The 22,482-nt window shown below is 52.1% G+C and overlaps 1 protein-coding gene across 1 annotated transcript in view; it reads right to left on the bottom strand.

Annotated features, from left to right (window-relative positions):
• Nucleotides 1–22,482, bottom strand: part of LOC140485955 (cilia- and flagella-associated protein 44) — a 226,664-nt gene that overhangs the window by 163,158 nt on the left and 41,024 nt on the right. The window contains exon 3 of the mRNA XM_072584397.1: nucleotides 1,047–1,169. Within this exon, the coding sequence (XP_072440498.1) occupies nucleotides 1,047–1,169 (123 nt within the window). The remainder of the gene's footprint in view (nucleotides 1–1,046; nucleotides 1,170–22,482) is intronic.

Here is a 22,482-nt window from a genome sequence, read left to right as displayed (position 1 = left end):
GTAACCTATAAACCTCTAGGACGAGAGCAACTTTCACTTTAGTGCTACAATGTCCCCTTAATCCACACTAATCACCCTACATAAAGAACCACTGATCAGAAACAAAATCATACTGAGGCTGAAAAACCTCAGTGGGTCAGGCAGCATCTGTGGTCAGAAAGCAGAGTTAATGTTTCAGGTCCAGTGAAGAAGGGTCTCTGTGTAAAGAACCTACTTCTGACATCTCCCCAAACCTTCCTCCAATTCCCTTAAAATTATGCCCCTTATGATAGACATTTCCACTGTGGGAAAAAATCTCTAGCTATCCACTCTAGCTATGCCTCTTGTCATCTTGTATACCTCTCTCAAGTCACTTCACATCCTTCTTCACTCCAATGAGAAAAACCCTAGGTCCCTCAACCTTTCTTTGCAAGACATGTCCTCCAGTCCAGGCAGCATCCTGGTAAATCTCCTCTGCACACTCTCTAAAGCTTCCATATGCTTCCTCTAATGAGGTGACCAGAATTGAACACAATATTCCAAGTGTGATCTAACCAAGGCTTTATAGTGCTGCAGCATAACCTCATGGCTTTTAAATTCAATCCCCCTGCTAGTGAAAGTCAACACACCATCTGCCTTCTTACAACTCTTATCACTTGGGTGGCAACTTTGAGGGATCTATCAATATGGACCCCAAGATCCCTCTGTTCCTCCACACCGCCAAATGTTTGGCTGAAGAAGTGGCTACTGATGAAAGCTTTAAAGGAGGAGGGAGAGGGAGCCAGCTGGAGAATGTCAGGGATGGAATTCCAGAATTTTGGACATGGGCAGCTGAAGTACAATCACCAATAATTGAACAATTAAAACTAAGGATGCCCCAGAGGCCAGGTTTGGAGTGCAGAAATCTCAAAGGGTTTTAGACTGGAAACACAGATGGATATGACCAAGAAGGCTATGAAAACAAAGATGAGACTTTTAAAACTGTTTTGAAAAGGCATTTACTGCTGCCTAGAGCGAAACATGACAAGAGATCTTAAAAGACAGACACAATGGAAATGGGGTTTCACCTTCTTCTTCGGCTGCAGTTGTTGTTTCATCCTCTCGAACATCACTTTCATCTATCTGATCACCTTCAAGATCACCAGAATCAACATTTTCGGTGGATGCATCTTTTTTTATTCCATCTTGTTCTTTTGCAAATAAAAAAACAAAGAAATCTTTAATATGTTATAACAATCCATGAATGATATAATTGACTAAATCACACTTACACAAATTATTTTCATGCAGTTACAGACATACAAACAACTCTGTTCAAATCAAGACAACCAGTCATCACAAACGCTTCAATGTTCACTGTGGTCAAAGCAATTCGACATCAAGAAACACCCCTTGTCCTGTCTTGTTGAGGATTTTGACCATAGTGAAATCTCTGACCTACAATAGGTTGAGGGAATGGTATCATCATATTGGCACGAGATATCATTGCAGATTGGTCTGATTTCCCACACTGCGATTTGAGTCTTTATGGTTTGTGCTGATTGACCAAGCGTGCTTCTAACTTCTGAAAGACCTGCTTTCTAAAACATTTCAATCTTACTCTGTTAGGCTAACATTGGGTCATTCTTCCTACCCTAAATTTGCTCCTGCTCCCCCACCCTTCATCTCGGCTTTTGTCCAAACTGTCCAAGGATATAGGATTTGACCTGGTTTCCAGAACCAAACCTTCTCCTGCTCTGATCTCACATTAATCGTTTGTCTCCCCTCAGGACTTCAAGTATTCACACTTCCCTCAGTCTGACAAAATACAGACATTCCATTCTCATTAGTAAAATGCACTGTAAAAATGAACACACCTCTTCCCTCCCCACCCCTGAGATTATTGCATAATAAAAGTTTTTTTTTGAAAGAGAAAAAGACTACCGATAACACAAATACTGTAAATTTCAGCAAACATAGAATAGTACAGGCCTCTTGGCCTTCAATGTAGTGCCGTCCTTTTATCCTACTTTAAGATCAAACTAGCCTACATACCCTTCATTTTACTATCATGCATGTGCTATCCAAGAGTTGCTTAAATGCCCCTAATGTATTTCACTCAACCATCACTGTTAGCAATGCATTCCACACTCTCAACCACCACTCTCTCTGTAAACAACTGGCCTCTGACATCTCCCCAAACATTCTTCCAATCACCTTAAAATTATGCCCCTGTCATGATAGCTGTTTCCGCCCTAGGAAAAAAGTCTCTAGCTATCCACTCTATCTATGCCTCTCATCATCCTGTACACCTTTCAAGTCACCTCGCATCCTTCTTCACACCAATGAGAAAAGCTCCAGCTCCCTCAATCTTTCTTTGCAAGACATGCCCTCCGGTCCAGGCAGCATCCTGGTAAATCTCCTCTGCACCCTCTCTAAAGTTTCCACATGCTTCCTCTAATGACGTGACCAGAATTGAACACAATATTCCAAGTGTGGTCTAACCAAGGCTTTATAGTGCTGCAGCATATGCTCATGGCTTTTAAATTCAATCCTCCTGCTAGTGAAAGCCAACACACTATCTGCTTTCTTACAATACTATCACTTGGGTGGCAACTTTGAGGGATCTATGGATGTGGACCCCATAATCCCTCTGTTCCTCCATACTGCCAAATGTTTAGTTGAAGGAGTGCTACTACTGAAAGTTTTAAAGGAGGATGGAAAATGTCAGGGATGGAATTCCAGATTTTAGGACATGGGCAGCTGAAGTACGAACTCCAATAATTGAATGATTAAAACTTCTCCGCCTTCTTAACATCAATCTCTTCAAGCATATCAACCTGTTTCACGTTGTCCTCACAAATGACAAAGTCCCTCTCACTAGTGAATACTGAAGCAAGCATTAAGGACCTCCCCTACGTCCTCCAACTTCAGGCACAAGTTGTCTCCACTATCCCTGATCGGCCCTGCTCACTCTGGTCATCCTCCTCACATAAGTGTAGAAAACCTAGCGATTTTCCTTAATCCTATCCGCCAGGCTTTTCCATTCCCCCTTTTAGCTTTCCTAACTCCATTCTTCAGTTCCTTCTTGGCTACCTTGTAACCTTCTACAGCCCTGTTTAATCCTTACTTCCTCAACCTTATGTAAGCTTCCTTCTTCCTTTTGATAGATGTTCCACATCTCTTGTCATCCAAAGTTCATTCACCCTACCATCCATTCCTTGCCTCAGTGGGACAAACCTATCCAGAACTTGCAGCAAGTGCTCCCTAAACAACCTCCACATTTCTGTCGTACATTTCCCTGAGAATATCTGTTCCCAATTTATGTTCCACATTTCCTGCCTAATTGCATTGCAATTCTCCCCCCACCAATTAAATACTTTCCCATACCTTCTGCTCATATCCCTCTCCATGACTATAGTAAATATCAGGGAGTTGTGATCACTATCACCGTGGGTGGCATGGTGGCAGAGTGGTTAGCACTGCTGCCTCACAGCACGACAGACCTGGGTTCAATTCCCGCCTCAGGCAACTATCTGTGTGGAGTTTGCACATTCTCCCTGTGTCTGCATGGGTTTCCTCCTACAGTCCAAAAATGTGCAGGTTAGGTGAATTGGCCATGCTAAATTGCCTGTAGTGTTAGGGGAAAGGGTAAATGTAGGGGAATGGTTCTGGGTGGGTTGCTCTTCGAGGGTCAGTGTGGACTTGTTGGGCCAAAGAGCCTGTTTCCACAGTGTAAGTAATCTAATCTAAAACACTGTCCTAGCGAGAGATCTGACACACCTGACCTACTTTGTTGCCGAGCACCAAATCCAATGTGGCCTCCCCTCTTGTCAGCCTATTGGCATAGTGAGTCAGAATCCTTCCTGAACACACCGGACAAAATCTGTTCCATCCAAACTACTTGCCCTGAGGAGGTTCCAATCAATATTAGGGAAGTTGAAGTCACCCGTGACAATAACCCTGTTACTTCTGTACCTTTCCAAAATCTGCCTCCCAATCTGCTCCTCCGTGTCTCTGTTGCTATTTGGGGGGCTATAGATAACTCCCAATAAAGTGACTGTTCCTTTCCTGTTTCTGACTTCCACCCGTACCGACTCTGTAGACAAACCTTCCCCGATGACCTCCCTTTCTGCAGCTGCGATACTATTCCTAATTAGCAATGTCACTTCCTTACCTGGTCTACTTCTCTCCCTATTCCTTTTGAAACATCTAAATCTCGGAACATCCAACAATCATTCCTGCGCCTGTGATATCCAAGACTCCATAACAGCCACATCATAGCTCCAACTACTGATCCATGCTCTAAATTCATCACTCTTATTCCTGACACTTTCTGCATTAAAACAGACACACTTCAACCCATTATACTGACTGCAACTTTGCCATATCAACTGTCTATCCTTCCTCACAGACTCTCTGCATGCTCTGTCGCAGCTCCGGTTCCCATCCCACTGCCAAACTAATTTAAACCCTCCCAAAGACCTCTAGCAAACCTCCCACCCAGGATATTGGTGCCCCTTCAGGTCCCACCTTCCCCAGAAGGTATCCCAATGATCCACATTTCTGAAGTCCGCTGCACCCATGTGTTCAGCTGCACTCGCACTCTGTTCCTAGTCCGTGACACCAGTAGCAATTCTGAGATTACTACTCTACCTGTCCTGCCTGTTAGCTTCCAACCTAACTCCCTATATTCACTTTTCAGGTCTTTTATTCAGTATTTAAATAATTTTCACCTTTCATTCTCATATTCACCTACTTCTCCTTCACTACGGATTCCCACATCTCGCTCAGTCCCCTCACATTCTCAAATCTACCTCCCAATTATCTTCCCACAATTATTCTTTACAGCAAAAATAGCAGCATGAGGGGACAGTGATGCCAGGTTTCTGCACAATTTTGAGTTGCAGTATTGATGCTTGCAAACATATTGTGGGAAACAGCCCCAGGTTAAGTAAAAACAGAAAATGCTGGAAATGGTCACCAGGTCAGAAAGCATCTGTGGAGAGAGAAGCAGATACCCATCAATTTTGTATGTCTATCTCACAATATTCCCTTTTATTCCATTTCACATCTGAGATTGCACATATTGCCTTTTGTTTGGCCTTTCCTTTATGAACTATTTCTCTCCGTCAGCCTGCCACAGCTACCCCTCACGCACATATAATTCATTGTCTTTGTCTCTCTCTTCAAAACCTTTCTCAAGTCCTTTCCTTCACCCTGACTACCACTCTCCCTGTCAGTATGGGTCTGCAATGTTTTTGTTTCCTTTTCAAGTATATATCCGAATTCTTTTTTGAAGCTTACAATTAAATCATTCATACAGCATATTCCAAATCATAGCAACTCACTGTGTTAAGTAACTCTCTACATTTCCCCCACCGCTTCTTTTGCAAATTACGCCACTGACGTTAAAAATCACACAACACTATGTTATTGTCCTACAGGTTTATTTGGAAGTACAAGGTTTAGGAGCACCGCCCCTTCGTCAGATAGCTAGTACGGCAGGATCATAGGACACGGAATTTATAGTTGGAGCAGCGAAGGAAGCTTGTACTGGTGTTGTGTGGCTTCTAACTTTGTCCACCCCAGTCCAACACCGGCACTTCCACATCATGGCTACCACTGAAGTTGGACAGAGTTAATATTTTTGCCCAGTCAGTGATGGTCTTTCTACAATAAGTCGAAAAACATAATTTAAATATTTCAACAAAACTAGCATATACATACTGTACAACTCAAGGAAGAACTAATTATTTATTGAAGATGTGAATCTCGATCAATATCCTGCAATCTTTTAAAAGGATCGCTAACATTAAGAGATAAATCAAATTGACTTTTTCTTGGATTGCTGTGGACTATTTTGTTTAAAAAATGCTGATTGCGTTAGAATGCTGGAGACTGAGAGAAAGAGAGAATCTAACCATCACCCCTTCACATTCAATGGCATTACTATTGTTAAATTTTGTAATATCAACACTCTGGGAGTTCTAAACGTAGGTTTGCTCACTGAACTGGAAGGTTCGTTTTAATTCTGGGAGTTACCATTGATCAGAAACTGAACTGGATCAGCTCATCAATACTGTGGCTTTAAGAACAGGTCAGAAGATTGGAATTCTGAAGAGAATAGCTCAGTTTCTGACTTCCTAAATTCTATCCACAGGCACAAGTCAGGAGTGTGATGGAATATCCCACACTTGCCTAGATGTGTGCAGCTCCAACAACACTTAAAAAGCTTCACACCATCCATGATAAAGCAGCCCATTTGATTAGCATCACATGTACAAACATTCAATTCTTCCAGTAGCAGCAGTTTGTACAATCTACAGGAATCTGCAGGAATTCACCAAGAGCACTAGAAAGACAAGGGAAGCAGATATATGGGAACACCACCAGCTACAAGTTCCCCTCCAAGCCTCTCAGTGTGTCAACTTGAAAATATATCATCGTTCTCTCATTGTTATTGGGTCAATATAATGGAACCCCCTCCCTAACAACATTGTGGGTATCCCTACACCACATTAATTGCAACAGTTCAACAAAGGAGGGCAATAAATTCTTATCTAGCCATCAAAACCAATATCTGATGAGTGAATAAACTGAAAAATAAACAGCCTACAATATCAGAAGCTTTCTTAAAATCAAATACTCCTATTAATTCTTGCCTTAACCTCTCTGGTCTAAAGTGTAAAAATGCTCTGCTTCTCTAATCTCACAATATATCTGAAGTACCTCAACTCTGAAACCATTCTGTGAAATTCTCTTGCACTTTCTCTAATGCCTGGACATCAATCCTAAAGTATGCTGGACAAAATTGGTTTAACTATTCCACCAGAAGCCTAACCATAAGGACATAAGAAAGAGAAGCTGAATATAGGCTACATGAGCAAGTCTGCTCCAGCAATCAATAGGATAACATTCAAGAGGGAGCTGTGGCCCTTGCAGCTAAGGGAATCAAGGGGTATGGAGATAAAGTGGAAGCAGGATACTGAAATTGCATGATCAGCCACGATCATATTGAATGCAGGCTCGAAAGGCCGAATGGCCTAATCCTATTCCTCACACAGCCAGGGACCCAGGTTCAATTCCTGCCTCAGGCGACTGTCTGTGTGGAGTTTGCACATTCTCCTTGTGTTTCTGTGTGGATTTCCTCCAGGTGTGGGTTTCCTCCCACAATCCAAAGATGTGCAGTCAGGTGAATTGGTCATGCTAAATTGCCCATAGTGTTAGGAGCATTAGTCAGGGGAATGAGTCTGAATGCATTACTCTTCGGAGGGCCAGTGTGGACATGTTGGGCCAAATGGCCTGTTTCCATACTGTAGGGAATCTAATCTGTACCTATTTTCTATGTTTCTATAGCTGATTATCGATACAACTCCCCTTTACCATCCTATCCCCATATCTCTTGATGGCTTCAGGACTCAAAAACCGCCAATTACCATCTTAAATTATTAGGTCTTCTGGTGCAGTATGTACATCGTTGCCTCTCATCCAAAAACTCAGGATTTCAGAAGAATTTAGAGGTTATGAAAGATGCATTCAAAATGCAATTAAATAGGTTGAGAATCAACTTGCAAATCCTCCCAATACAGGCCAGTGCCAGGTAGTAAGAGTGGAAGAGATTCCTGGTCAGCCATGTAAGGAAAAGAAACTGACGTCACTACCATCACTGTCCATAGCTCCAAACAAGAACATGTAAAAGTAACTGGATTCATTGAATAAACTTGCAGCACTGAATCTACTAAATGAGAGGGTCAGAGATAAGAATAACAAAGATCTACAACCTATTTAGTGAAGACCATTCTCCTCATCGCAGTTCTAAAAAGCTAACTCTTATCCCCAGACAGAGACTCCTCGTTCAAGCTCTTCAGACAAAGGGCATGCTTATAAATAAACATACCATTACACATGTAAGTATGCTTTCTAATTTCCCTGTCTGTCTCTTATTCATCCTTACTCTCTATCACACAGCCACATTTCCTCAGTCTCACTCACTTACTGTCTCATTCCCCATCCTTCCTCTCTTTCACACACACACACTCATTCTCCTTTTCACACTCTCTCCCTCTCCCACATTGTCACTTCCTTGCACACAATCTCTCTCCCTCCGTCACTCACTCACTTTGCCTCACTCACTCACTCAGCCTCACTCACTCACTCACGGTCTCTGCCTCGCTCGAACTCTTGCTCTCCCTTTCTCTGCCTCGCTCGCTCTCTCGCTCTCTCTTTCTATGCCTCGCATGCTCTCTCGCTCTCTCTTTCTATGCCTCGCATGCTCTCTCGCTCTCCCTTTCTCTGCCTCGCATGCTCTCCCTTTCTCTACCTCGCACGCGCTCCCTTTTTCTGCCTCACACACTCTCTTACTCTCCCTTTCTCTACCTCGCACACTCTCCCTTTTTCTGCATCGCTCTCCCTTTCTCTGCCTCACATGCTCTTCCTTTCTCTGCCTCGCTCGCTCTCTCGCTCGCTCTCTCGCTCTCCCTTTCTCTGCCTCACATGCTCTCTCGCTCTCCCTTTCTCTGCCTCGCACGCTCTCTCGTTCTCCCTTTCTCTGCCTCACATGCTCTCTCGCTCTCCCTTTCTCTGCCTCGCACTCTCTCTCGTTCTCCCTTTCTCTGCCTCGCACGCTCTCCCTTTTTCTGCCTCGCTCACACTCTCGTTCTCCCTTTCTCTGCCTCCTTTTCCCATTCTGTGCCTTGCTCACATTCTCGCTCTTCCTTTCTCTGCGTCACTCACACTCCCATTCTCTGCCTCGCGTGCTCTCTCACTCTCCCTTTCCCTGCCTTGTTTGCTCTCTCACTCTCCCTTTCTCTGCCTCGCTCTCCCTTTCTCTGCCTCGCAGGCTCTCTCATTCTCCCTTTCTATGCTTCGCTTGCTCTCCCTTTCTCTGTCTCACCCACTCTTCCTTTCTCTGCCTCGCTCACTCTCCCTTTCTCTGCCCCACTCTCCCTTTCTCTGCCTTGCTCATTCTCTCACACTCCCATTCTCTGCCTCGCTCGGCTCTCTCACTCTCCCATTCTCTGCCTCGCTCGCGCTCTCGGTCTCATTTTCTGCCTCGCTCGCTCCCTCGCTCTTCCTTTCTCTGCCTCGCTCGCGCTCTCACTATCCCTCTCTCTGCCTCGCACGCTCTCTCACTCTCCCTTTCTCTGCCTCACTTGCTCTCCCTTTCTCTGCCTCGTTCGCTTTCTCAGTCTCATTCTCTGCCTCGCTCGCTCTCTTGTTCTTCCTTTCTCTGCCTCGCTAGCACTCTCCCCTCCCTCTCTCTGCCTTGCTCGCACTCTCCCTCTCAATCTCCGTTTTTCTGCCTCACTCGCACTCTCACTCTCCCTTTCTCTGCCTTGCTCGCTCTCTTGCTCACCCTTTCTCTGCCTCGCTCACTCTCTCACTCTCCCTTTCCCTGCCACACTCGCACTCTCGCTCTCCCTTTCTCTGCCTTGCTCGCTCTCTTGCTCACCCTTTCTCTGCCTCGCTCACTCTCTCACTCTCCCTTTCCCTGCCACACTCGCTCTCTCACTCTCCCTTTCTCTGCCTTGCTTGCTCTCCCTTTCTCTGCCTCACTCACTCTCCCCTTCTCTGCCCCACTCACTCTCCTTTTCTCTGCCTCCCTCGCTCTCACACACTCCCTTTCTCTGCCTCGCATGCTCTCTCTCTCCCTTTCTCTGCCTCGCTCGCTCTCTCTTTCTCTGCCTCGCATGCTCTCTCGCTCTCCCTTTCATTGCCTCGCTCGCTCGCGCTCTCGCTCTCCCTTTCTCTGCCTTGCTCGCTCTCTTGCTCACTCTCTCGCTCTCCCTTTCTCTGCCTCGCTTGCTCTCTCGCTCTACCTTTCTCTGCCTCGCTCTCTCTCTCGTTCTCCCACTCTCCCTTTCTCTGCCTTGCTCGCTCTCTCGCTCGCTCTCCCTTTCTCTGCCTCGCTCGCTCTCTCGCTCTCCCTTTCACAGCCTCGCTTGCTCTCTCGCTCTCCCTTTCTCTGCCTGGCACGCTCTCTCACTCTCCTGCTCTCTCCTTCTCTGCCTTGCTCGCTCTCACACTCTCACTTTCTCTGCCACGCATGCGTCCTCTCGCACTCTCTTTCTCTGCCTTACTCGCTCTCCCTTTCTCTGCACTCTCGCGCTCTCACTCTCCCGCTCTCCCTTTCCCTGCATCTCTCGCTCGCTCTCCCTTTCACTGCCTCACACGCTCTCTCACTCTCCCTTTCACTGCCTCACTCGCTCTCTCGCTCTCCCTTTCTCTGCCTGGCACACTCTCTCGCTCTCCTGCTCTCCCTTTTTCTGCCTCACTCGCTCTCTCCTTCTCTGCCTCGCTCACTCTCTCGCTCTCCCTTTCTCTGCCTCGCTCGCGCTCTCGCTCTTACTTTCTCTGCCACGCATGCGTCCTCTCGCACTCCCTTCCTCTGCCTCACTCGCTCTCCCTTTCTCTGAACTCTCACGCTCTCACTCTCTCGCTCTCCCTTTCCCTGCCTCGCTCGCTCGCTCTCCCTTTCACTGCCTCGCTCGCTCTCTCGCTCTCCCTTTCTCTGCCTTGCTCGCTGTCTCGCTTTCCCCTTCTCTGCCTCGCTCACGCTCTCACTCACCCTTTCTTTGCCTCACTCTCTCCCTTTCTCTGCCACGCATGCATCCTCTCGCTCTCCCTTTCTCTGCCACGCATGCATCCTCTCGCTCTCCCTTTCACTGCCTCGCTCGCTCTCTTGCTCTCCCTTTCTCTGCCGTGCTTGCTCTCCCACTCTCCCTTTCTCTGATCGCATGCTCTCTCGCTCTCCCTTTCTCTGCCTTGCTCGCTCTCTCGCTCTCCCCTTCTCTGCCTCACTCGCTCTCCTTTTCTCTGCCTCACTCGCTCTCCAGCACTCCCTTTCTCGGCACTCTCGCGCTCTCACACTCCCGCTCTCCCTTTCTCGGCCTCGCTTGCTCTCCCGCTCTCACGTTCTCTGCCTTGCTCGCTCTCTCGTTCTCCCTTGTTCGCTCTTTCACTCTGCCTTTCTCTGCCTCGCTCGCTCTCCCACTCTCCCTTTCTCTGCCTCGCATACTCTCCCGCTCTCCCTTTCACTGCCTCACTCGCTCTCCCTTTCTCTGCCACGCACGCTCTCTTGCTCTCCTACTCTCCCTTTCTCTCCTACTCTCCCTTTCTCTGCCTCGCTCGCTCTCCCTTTCTCTGCCTCGCTCGCTCTCCCTTTCTCTGCCTCGCATGCTCTCCCACTCTCCCTTTCACTGCCTCGCTCACTCTCTCGCTCTCCCCTTCTCTGCACTCTCGCGCTCTCACAGTCCCGCTCTCCTCCTCTCCCTTTCTCTGCCTCGTTCACTCTCTCGCCCTCTTTCTCTCTGCCTCGCTCGCACGCTCACTGTCCCTCTCTCGGCCTCGCTCGCGCTCTCGCTCCCATTCTCTGCCTCGCTCACTCTCTCGCGCTCCCTTTCTCTGCCTCACACGTTCTCCCTTTCTCTGCCTCGCTCTCTCTTTCTCTGCATCACTTGCGCTTTCACTCTCTCTTTCCCTGCCTCGCATGCTCTCGCTCTCACATTCTCTGCCTCGCTTGCTCTCCCTTTCTCTGCCTCGCTCACTCTCCCTTTCTCTGCCTCGCTTGCTCTCCCTTTCTCTGCCTCGCTCGCTCTCTCGGTCTCATTCTCTGCCTCGCTCGCTCCCTCCCTCTTCCTTTCTCTGCCTCGCTCGCTCTCTCACTCTTCCTCTCTCTGTCTCGTGCGCTGTCTCAATCTCCCTTTCTCTGCCTCGCTCGCTCTCTCGGTCTCCCTTTCACTGCCTCGCTCGCTCTCTCACCGTCCCCTTCTCTGCCTCGCTCGCTCCCTTGCTCTCCCTCTCTCTGCCATGCATGCGTCCTCTCACGCTCCCTTTCTCAGCCTCACTCGCTCTCCCTTTCTCTGCCTCCACACTCTCTCACTCTCCCTTTCTTTGCCTCGCCTGCTCTACCTTTCTCTACCTCGCTCACTCTCCCTTTCTCTGCCTCACGTGCTCTCTCACTCTCCCTTTCTCTGCTTCGCTCGCTCTCTCGCTCTCCTTTTCACTGCCTCGCTCGCTCTCTCGCTCTCACTTTTCCTGCCTCAATCGCTCTCTCGCTCTCCCCTTCTCTGCCTCGCTCGCTCTCTCACTCTCCCTTTCTCTGCACTCTCATCCTCCCGCTCTCCCATTCTCTGCCTTTCTCACTCTCCCTTTCTCTGCCTTGCTAGCTCTCCTCCTCTCCCTTTCTCTGCCTTGCTCGCTCTCTCACTCTCATTCTCTGCCTCGCTCACTCTCTCGCTCTCCCTCTCTCTGCCTCGCTCTCCCTCTCTCTGCCTCGCTCGCACGCTCACTGACCCTTCTCTGCCTCGCTCGATCTCGCTCCCATTCTCTGCCTCGCTCACTCTCTCGCTCTCCCTTTCTCTGCCTCACACGTTCTCCCTTTCTCTGCCTCGCTCTCTCTTTCTCTGCATCACTTGCGCTTTCACTCTCCCTTACCCTGCCTCGCACGCTCTCGCTCTCGTGTTCTCTGCCTCGCTCGCTCTCGGTCTCATTCTCTGCCTCGCTCGCTCCCTTGCTCTTCCTTTCTCTGCCTCGCCCACGCTCTCCCTTTCTCTGCCTCGCTCGCGCTCTCCCTTTCTCTGCCTCACACGCTCTCTCACTCTCCCTTTCTCTGCCTCGCTCGCTCTTTCGGTCTCACTTTCTCTGCCTCGCTTACTCTCTCGCTCTCCCTTGTTCTGCTTCGCTCACTCTCTCGCTCTCCCTCTCTCTGCCACGCATGCGTCCTCTCACACTCACTTTCTCTGCCTCACTCACTCTCCCTTTCCCTGCCACGCATGCGTCCTCTCGTTCTCCCTTTCTCTGCCTCACTCGCTCTCCCTTTCTCTGCACTCTCACGCTTTCACTCTCCCGCTCTCCATTGTTCTGCCTCGCTCGCTCTCTCGCTCTCCCTTTCTCTGCCTCGCACGCTCTCTTGCACACCCTTTCTCTGCCTTGCTAACACTCTCCTTCTCCCTTTCTCTGCCTTCCTCGCTCTCTCACACTCCCTTTCTCTGCCTTGCTCGCTCTCCCACTCTCCCGTTCTCTGCCTCACTTGCTCTCCCTTTCTCTGCCTTGCTCGCTCGCTCTCTCGGTCTTGTTCTCTGCCTCGCTCTCTCACTCTCCCTCTCTCTGCCTTGCTCGCACTCTCACTCTCCCTCTTGCTCTCCCTTTCTCTGCTTTGCACACGCTCTCGCTCTCCCTTCACTGCCACACTCGCACTCCCGCTCTCCCCTTCTCTGCCTCGCTCGCTCTTTCGCTCTCCCTTTCTCGGCCTCTCATGCGTCCTCTCGCTCTCCCTTTCTCTGCACTCTCGCTCTCTCACTCTCCCGCTCTCACTTTCTCTGCCTTGCTCGCTCTCTCGCGCTCTCACGCTCCCTTGCTCTCCCTTTCTCTGCATCACTTGCGCTTTCACTCTCCCTTTCCATGTCTCGCTTGCTCTCCCTTTCTCTGCCTTGCTCGTTCTCCCTTTCTCAGCCTCACACACTCTCTCACTCTCCCTTTCTCTGCCTCGCTCGCGCTCTCGCTCACCCTTTCTCTGCCTAGCACGCTCTCTCGCTCTCCCTTTCTCTACCTTGCTTGCTCTCCCTTTCTCTGCCTCGCTCGCTCTCTCGCCCGCTCTCCCTTTCTCTGCCACGCATGCGCCCTCTCGCTCTCCCTTTCTCTACCTCACTAGCTCTCTCGCTCTCCCTTTCTCTGCCTCGCACGCTCTCTTGCTCTTCTACTCTCCTTTTCGCTGCCTCGCTCGCTCTTTTGCTCTTCCTTTACCTGCCTCGCTCGCTCTCGCTCTCCCCTGTTCTGCCTCGCTCGCTTACTTGCTCCCCTGTTCTGCCTCGCTCGCTCTCCCCTTCTCTGCCTCACTCGCTCTCTTGCTCTTCCTTTCTCTGCCTCACTTGCTCTCCCTGTCTCTGCCTTGCTCGCTCTCTCGCTCTCCCTTTCACTGCCTTGCTCGCTCTCTCACTCTCCCTTTCTCTGCCTTGCTCGCTCTCCCTTTCTCTGCCACGCTCGGTCTCTCGCTCACGCGTTCTCTGCCTCGCTTGCTCTCCCTTTCTCTGCCTCACTCGCTCTCTCACTCTCTCTTTCTCTGCCTCACACACTCTCTCACTCTCCCTTTCTCTGCCTCACTTGCTCTCCCTTTCTCTGCCTCGCTCGCTCTCTCGCTCTCCATTTCTCTGCCTCGCTCACTCTCACACTCCCATTCACTGCTTCGTTCACTCTCTCGCTCTCCCTTTCTCTGCCTCACACGTTCTCCCTTTCCCTGCCTTGCGTGCGCTCCCTTGCTCTCCCCTTCTCTGCCTCGCTCGCTTTCCCTTTCTCTGCCTCACTCTCCCTTCCTCTGCATCGCTCTCCCTTTCTCTACATCACTTGCACTTTCACTCTCCCTATCCCTGCCTTGCACGTTCTCGAGCTCGCGTTCTCTGCCTTGCTTGTTCTCCCTTTCTCTGCCTCGCTCTCCCTTTCTCTGCTTCACACGCTCTCCCACTCTCGTGTTCTCTGCCTCACTTGCTCTCCCTTTCTCTGCTTCGCACGCTATCTCATTCTCCCTTTCTCTGCCTTGCTTGCTCTCCCTTTCTCTGCCTCATTCGCTCTCTCGGTCACATTCTCTGCCTCGCACGCTCTCTCACTCTCCCTTTCTCTTCCTCGCTTGCTCTCCCTTACTCTGCCTCGCTTGCTCTCTCGGTCTCATTCTCTGCCTCGCTCACTCTCTCGCTCTTCCTTTCTCTGCCTTGCTTGCATTCTCACTCTCCCTCTCTCTGCTTCACTTGCGCTCGCATTCCCATTCTCTGCCTCGCTTGCTCTCTCGCTCTCCCCTTCTCTGCCTCGCTCGCTCTCTCGATCTCCCTTTATCTGCCTCGCTCGCGCTCTCGCTCTCCAATTCTCTGCCTCAATCGCTCTCCCTTTCTCTGCCACACTTGCTCTCCCTCTCTCTGCCTCACTTGCGCTCTCACTCCCATTGTCTGCCTCGCTTGCTCTTTCGCTCTCCCTTTCTCTGCCTCACTCACTCTCTCTCTCTCTCCCTTTCTTTGCCTCACACGGTCTCCCTTTCTCTGCCTTGCATGCGCGCCCTTGCTCTCCCCTTCTCTGCCTCGCTCGCTCTCTTCATCTCCCTTTCTCTGCCTTGCTGTCCCTTCTGCTACATCACTTGTGCTTTCACTCTCCCTTTCCCTGCCTCGCATGCTCTCATGCTCGCGTTCTCTGCCTCGCTTGTTCTCCCTTTCTCTGCCTCGCTCGCGCACTCGCTCTCCCTTTCTCTGCCTCACACGCTTTCCCTTTTTCTGCCTTTCTCTGCCTCCCTTGCTCTCCCGTTCTCTGCCTCGCACGCTCTCTCACTTTCCCTTTCTCTCCCTCGCACGCTCTCACGGTCTCGTTCTCTGCCTCGCTCGCTCTTGCTTTTTCTGCCTCGCTCGCGCTCTCACTCCCATTCTCTGCCTCGCTTGCTTTCTCCCTCTCCCTTTCCCTGCCTCACATGTTCTCCCTTTCTCGACCTTGCATGTGCTCCCTTGCGCTCCCCTTCTCTGCCTTGCTCGCTCTCTCGCTCTCCCTTTCTCTGCATCACTTGCGCTTTCACTCTCCCTTTCCCAGCTTCGCATGCTCTCGCATTCTCTGCCTCGCTTGCTCTCTCGGTCACATTCTCTGCCTCACACGCTCTCTCATTCTCCCTTTCTCTCTCACTCCCATTCTTGTTCTCTCGCTCTCCCCTTCTCTGCCTCGCTCGCTCTCTCGCTCTCCCCTTCTCTGCCTCGCTTGCTCGCTCGCTCTCCGTTTCTCTGCATCACTTGCGCTTTCACTCTCCCTTTCCCTGCCTCGCACGCTCTCAGTCTCGCATTTTCTCGCTAGCTCTCCTTTTCTCTGCCTCGCTCGCACTTTCGGTCTCATTCTCTGCGTCACTCGCTCTCTCGCTCTTACTTTTTCTGCCTCGCTCGCTCTCTAACTCTCCCTCGCTCTCACTCCCATTCTCTGCCTCGTTCGCGCTCTCGCTCTCCCTTTCTCTGCCTTGCTCACTCTCTCACTCTCCCTTTCTCTGCCTCTCACGTTCTCTCTTTCTCTACCTTGCATGCACTCCATTGCTCTCCCCTTCTCTGCCTCGCTCGCTCTCTCGGTCTCATTCTCTGCCTCACACACTATCTCACTCTCCCTTTCTCTGCATCGCTCGTGCTCTCACTCCCATTCTCTCCCTCGCTCTTCCTTTCTCTGCCTCGCTCGCTCGCTCTCCCCTTCTCTGCCTCGCTCGCTCTCTCGCTCTCCCCTTCTCTGCCTCGCTCGCTCTCTCGCTCTCCCTTTCTCTGCCTCGCTTGTGCTCTCGCTCTCGCTCTCGCTTTCTCGCTCTCCCTTTCTCTGCCTCGCTCGCACTCTCGGTCTCATTCTCTGCGTCACTCGCTCTCTCGCTCTTACTTTTTCTGCCTCGCTCGCTCTCTAACTCTCCCTCGCTCTCACTCCCATTCTCTGCCTCGTTCGCGCTCTCGCTCTCCCTTTCTCTGCCTTGCTCACTCTCTCACTCTCCCTTTCTCTGCCTCTCACGTTCTCTCTTTCTCTACCTTGCATGCACTCCCTTGCTCTCCCCTTCTCTGCCTCGCTCGCTCTCTCGGTCTCATTCTCTGCCTCACACACTGTCTCACTCTCCCTTTCTCTGCATCGCTCGTGCTCTCACTCCCATTCTCTCCCTCGCTCTTCCTTTCTCTGCCTCGCTCGCTCGCTCTCCCCTTCTCTGCCTCGCTCGCTCTCTCGCTCTCCCCTTCTCTGCCTCGCTCGCTCTCTCGCTCTCCCTTTCTCTGCCTCGCTTGTTCTCCCTTTCTCTGCCTCGCTCGTGCTCTCGCTCTCGCTTTCTCGCTCTCCCTTTCTTTGCCTCGCTCGCACTCTCGGTCTCATTCTCTGCGTCACTCGCTCTCTCGCTCTTACTTTTTCTGCCTCGCTCGCTCTCTAACTCTCCCTCGCTCTCACTCCCATTCTCTGCCTCGTTCGCGCTCTCGCTCTCCCTTTCTCTGCCTCTCTCACTCTCCCTTTCACTGCCTCACACGTTCTCTCTTTCTCTACCTTGCATGCACTCCCTTGCTCTCCCCTTCTCTGCCTCGCTCGCTCTCCCTTTCTCTGCCTCGCTTGCTCTCTCGGTCTCATTCTCTCCCTCGCTCACTCCCTCGCTCTTCCTTGCTCTGCCTCGCTCGCTCTCTCGCTCTCCCCTTCTCTGCCTCGCTCGCTCTCTCGCTCTCCCTTTCTCTGCCTCGCTCACTCCCTCGCTCGCCATTTCTCTGCCTCACATGCTCTCCCTTTCTCTGCCTCGCTCACTCACTCGGTCTCATTCTCTGCCTCGCTCGCTCTCTCGCTCTCCCTTTCTCTGCCTCGCTCGCTCTCTCACTGTCCCTCTCTCTGCCTAGCTCGCTCTCTCACTGTCCCTTTCTCTGCCTAGCTCGCTCTCTCGCTCTCTCTTTCTCTGCTTCGCACGTTCTCCCTTTCTCTGCCTTCCATGTGTTCCCTTGCTCTCCCCTTCTCTGCCTTGCTCACTCTCTTGCTCTCCCTTTCTCTGCCTCGCTCTCCCTTTCTCTGCATCACTTGTGCTTTCACTCTCCCTTTCCCTGCCTCGCACGCTCTCGCGTTCTCTGCCTCGTTCACTCTCTCACTCTCCCTTTCTCTGCCTCGCTTACTCTCTCGCTCTCCGTTTCTCAGACATTCTCCCTTTCTCTGCCTTGCATGTGCTCCCTTCCTCTCCCCTTCTCGCGCTTTCACTCTCCTTTTCCCTGCCTCTCTCGCTCACGCGCTCTCTGCCTCGCTCGCTCTCTCGATCTCTCTTTCTCTGCCTCGCTCGCTCTCTCGCTCTCCAATTCTCTGCCTCAATCGCTCTCCCTTTCTCTGCACTCTCACGCTCTCACTCTCCCTTTCTCTGCCTCGCTTGTTCTCCCTTTCTCTGCCTCACACGTTCTCCCTTTCTCTAACTTGCACGCGCTCCCTTTTTCTGCCTTTCTCTGTCTCGCTCGCTCTCTCGGTCACATTCTCTGCCTCGCTCACTCTTGCTTTCTCTGCCTCGCTCGCGCTCTCATTCCCATTCTCTGCCTCGCTTGCTCTCTTGGTCTCATTCTCTGCCTCACACGCGCTCTCACTCTCCCTTTCTCTGCCTCGCTCGCGCTCTCACTCCCATTCTCTGCCTCGCTTGCTCTCTCGCTCTCCCTTTCTCTGCCTCGCTCACTCTCTCGCTCTCCCTTTCTCTGCCTCACACGTTCTCCCTTTCTCTACCTTGCATGCGCTCCCTTACTCTCCCTTTCTCTGCCTTGCTCGCGCTCAGTCTCATTCTCTGCCTCGCTCATTCCCTCGCTCTTCCTTTCTCTGCCTCGCTCGCGCTCTCACTCCCATTCTCTGCCTCGCTTGCTCTCTCACACTCCCTTTCTCTGCCTCGCTCGCTGTCTCGCTCTCCCTTTCTCTGCCTCGCTCTCTCTCTCGCTCTCCCTCTCTCTGCCTCGCTCACTCTACAGCTCTCCCTTTCTCTGCCTCGCTCACTCTCGTGCTCTCCCTTTCTCTGCCTCGATTGTTCTCCCTTTCTCTGCCTCGCTCGTGCTCTCGCTCTCCCTTTCTCTGCCTCACACGTTCTCCCTTTCTCTACCTTGCATGCTCTCCCTTGCTCTCCCTTTCTCTGCCTCGCTCGCTCTCTCAGTCTAATTCTCTGCCTCGCTTACTCCCTCGCTCTCCCTTTCTCTGCCTCACATGCTCTCCCTTTCTCTGCCTCACACGTTCTCCCTTTCTCTACCTTGCATACGCTCCCTTGCTCTCCCTTTCTCTGCCTCGCTCGCTCTCTCTTTCTCTGCCTCACACGTTCTCCCTTTCTCTACCTTGCATGCGCTCCCTTGCTCTCCCTTTCTCTGCCTTGCTCGCTCTCTGTCTCATTCTCTGCCTCGCCCACTCCCTCGCTCTTCCTTTCTCTGCCTTGCTCGCGCTCTCACTCTCTCTCTCTCTGCCTCAATCGCGCTGTCACTCCCATTTTCTGCCTCGCTTGCTCTCTCGCTCTCCCTTTCTCTGCCTCGCTCGCTCTCTCAGTCTAATTCTCTGCCTCGCTCACTCCCTCGCACTCCCTTTCTCTGCCTAACATGCTCTCCCTTTCTCTGCCTCGCTCGTACTCTCGCTCTCCCTCTCTCTGCCTCGCTCGCTCTCTCACTCTCCATTTCTCTGCCTCGCTCGCTCTCTCGGTCTCATTCTCTGCCTCGCTCGCTCTTCCTTTCCCTGCCTCACTCGCTCTCTCACTCCCATTCTCTGACTCGCTCTCTCTCTCGCTCTCCCTTTCTCTGCCTTGCTCGCTCTCTCACTCTCCCTTTCTCTGCCTTGCTCGCTCTCCCTTTCTCTGCCACGCTCGGTCTCTCGCTCACGCGTTCTCTGCCTCGCTTGCTCTCCCTTTCTCTGCCTCACTCACTCTCTCACTCTCTCTTTCTCTGCCTCACACACTCTCTCACTCTCCCTTTCTCTGCCTCACTTGCTCTCCCTTTCTCTGCCTCGCTCGCTCTCTCGCTCTCCATTTCTCTGCCTCGCTCACTCTCACACTCCCATTCACTGCTTCGTTCACTCTCTCGCTCTCCCTTTCTCTGCCACGCTCGCTCTCTCACTCTCTCTTTCTCTGCCTCACACGCTCTCCCTTTCTCTGCCTCACTCGCTCTCTCACTCTCTCTTTCTCTGCCTCACACACTCTCTCACTCTCCCTTTCTCTGCCTCACTTGCTCTCCCTTTCTCTGCCTCGCTCGCTCTCTCGCTCTCCATTTCTCTGCCTCGCTCACTCTCACACTCCCATTCACTGCTTCGTTCACTCTCTCGCTCTCCCTTTCGCTGCCTCGCTCACTCTACTCTCCCTCTCACTGCCTCACTCGCTCTCTCACACCCATTCTCTGCCTCGCTCGCTCTCTCGCTCTCCTTTTCTCTGCCTCGCTCACTCCCTCGCTCTCCCTTTCTCTGCCTCACACGTTCTCCCTTTCCCTGCCTTGCGTGCGCTCCCTTGCTCTCCCCTTCTCTGCCTCGCTCGCTTTCCCTTTCTCTGCCTCACTCTCCCTTCCTCTGCATCGCTCTCCCTTTCTCTACATCACTTGCACTTTCACTCTCCCTATCCCTGCCTTGCACGTTCTCGAGCTCGCGTTCTCTGCCTTGCTTGTTCTCCCTTTCTCTGCCTCGCTCTCCCTTTCTCTGCTTCACACGCTCTCCCACTCTCGTGTTCTCTGCCTCACTTGCTCTCCCTTTCTCTGCTTCGCACGCTATCTCATTCTCCCTTTCTCTGCCTTGCTTGCTCTCCCTTTCTCTGCCTCATTCGCTCTCTCGGTCACATTCTCTGCCTCGCACGCTCTCTCACTCTCCCTTTCTCTTCCTCGCTTGCTCTCCCTTACTCTGCCTCGCTTGCTCTCTCGGTCTCATTCTCTGCCTCGCTCACTCTCTCGCTCTTCCTTTCTCTGCCTTGCTTGCATTCTCACTCTCCCTCTCTCTGCTTCACTTGCGCTCGCATTCCCATTCTCTGCCTCGCTTGCTCTCTCGCTCTCCCCTTCTCTGCCTCGCTCGCTCTCTCGATCTCCCTTTATCTGCCTCGCTCGCGCTCTCGCTCTCCAATTCTCTGCCTCAATCGCTCTCCCTTTCTCTGCCACACTTGCTCTCCCTCTCTCTGCCTCACTTGCGCTCTCACTCCCATTGTCTGCCTCGCTTGCTCTTTCGCTCTCCCTTTCTCTGCCTCACTCACTCTCTCTCTCTCTCCCTTTCTTTGCCTCACACGGTCTCCCTTTCTCTGCCTTGCATGCGCGCCCTTGCTCTCCCCTTCTCTGCCTCGCTCGCTCTCTTCATCTCCCTTTCTCTGCCTTGCTGTCCCTTCTGCTACATCACTTGTGCTTTCACTCTCCCTTTCCCTGCCTCGCATGCTCTCATGCTCGCGTTCTCTGCCTCGCTTGTTCTCCCTTTCTCTGCCTCGCTCGCGCACTCGCTCTCCCTTTCTCTGCCTCACACGCTTTCCCTTTTTCTGCCTTTCTCTGCCTCCCTTGCTCTCCCGTTCTCTGCCTCGCACGCTCTCTCACTTTCCCTTTCTCTCCCTCGCACGCTCTCACGGTCTCGTTCTCTGCCTCGCTCGCTCTTGCTTTTTCTGCCTCGCTCGCGCTCTCACTCCCATTCTCTGCCTCGCTTGCTTTCTCCCTCTCCCTTTCCCTGCCTCACATGTTCTCCCTTTCTCGACCTTGCATGTGCTCCCTTGCGCTCCCCTTCTCTGCCTTGCTCGCTCTCTCGCTCTCCCTTTCTCTGCATCACTTGCGCTTTCACTCTCCCTTTCCCAGCTTCGCATGCTCTCGCATTCTCTGCCTCGCTTGCTCTCTCGGTCACATTCTCTGCCTCACACGCTCTCTCATTCTCCCTTTCTCTCTCACTCCCATTCTTGTTCTCTCGCTCTCCCCTTCTCTGCCTCGCTCGCTCTCTCGCTCTCCCCTTCTCTGCCTCGCTTGCTCGCTCGCTCTCCGTTTCTCTGCATCACTTGCGCTTTCACTCTCCCTTTCCCTGCCTCGCACGCTCTCAGTCTCGCATTTTCTCGCTAGCTCTCCTTTTCTCTGCCTCGCTCGCACTTTCGGTCTCATTCTCTGCGTCACTCGCTCTCTCGCTCTTACTTTTTCTGCCTTGCTCGCTCTCTAACTCTCCCTCGCTCTCACTCCCATTCTCTGCCTCGTTCGCGCTCTCGCTCTCCCTTTCTCTGCCTTGCTCACTCTCTCACTCTCCCTTTCTCTGCCTCTCACGTTCTCTCTTTCTCTACCTTGCATGCACTCCATTGCTCTCCCCTTCTCTGCCTCGCTCGCTCTCTCGGTCTCATTCTCTGCCTCACACACTATCTCACTCTCCCTTTCTCTGCATCGCTCGTGCTCTCACTCCCATTCTCTCCCTCGCTCTTCCTTTCTCTGCCTCGCTCGCTCGCTCTCCCCTTCTCTGCCTCGCTCGCTCTCTCGCTCTCCCCTTCTCTGCCTCGCTCGCTCTCTCGCTCTCCCTTTCTCTGCCTCGCTTGTGCTCTCGCTCTCGCTTTCTCGCTCTCCCTTTCTCTGCCTCGCTCGCACTCTCGGTCTCATTCTCTGCGTCACTCGCTCTCTCGCTCTTACTTTTTCTGCCTCGCTCGCTCTCTAACTCTCCCTCGCTCTCACTCCCATTCTCTGCCTCGTTCGCGCTCTCGCTCTCCCTTTCTCTGCCTTGCTCACTCTCTCACTCTCCCTTTCTCTGCCTCTCACGTTCTCTCTTTCTCTACCTTGCATGCACTCCCTTGCTCTCCCCTTCTCTGCCTCGCTCGCTCTCTCGGTCTCATTCTCTGCCTCACACACTTTCTCACTCTCCCTTTCTCTGCATCGCTCGTGCTCTCACTCCCATTCTCTCCCTCGCTCTTCCTTTCTCTGCCTCGCTCGCTCGCTCTCCCCTTCTCTGCCTCGCTCGCTCTCTCGCTCTCCCCTTCTCTGCCTCGCTCGCTCTCTCGCTCTCCCTTTCTCTGCCTCGCTTGTTCTCCCTTTCTCTGCCTCGCTCGTGCTCTCGCTCTCGCTCTCGCTTTCTCGCTCTCCCTTTCTTTGCCTCGCTCGCACTCTCGGT

Source organism: Chiloscyllium punctatum, chromosome 15 (assembly GCF_047496795.1).
Source record: "Chiloscyllium punctatum isolate Juve2018m chromosome 15, sChiPun1.3, whole genome shotgun sequence".
Taxonomy (NCBI): Eukaryota; Metazoa; Chordata; class Chondrichthyes; order Orectolobiformes; family Hemiscylliidae; genus Chiloscyllium; species Chiloscyllium punctatum.
Note: the sequence above shows the minus strand (reverse complement) of the source record. Positions and strands in the feature narration are given on the sequence as shown.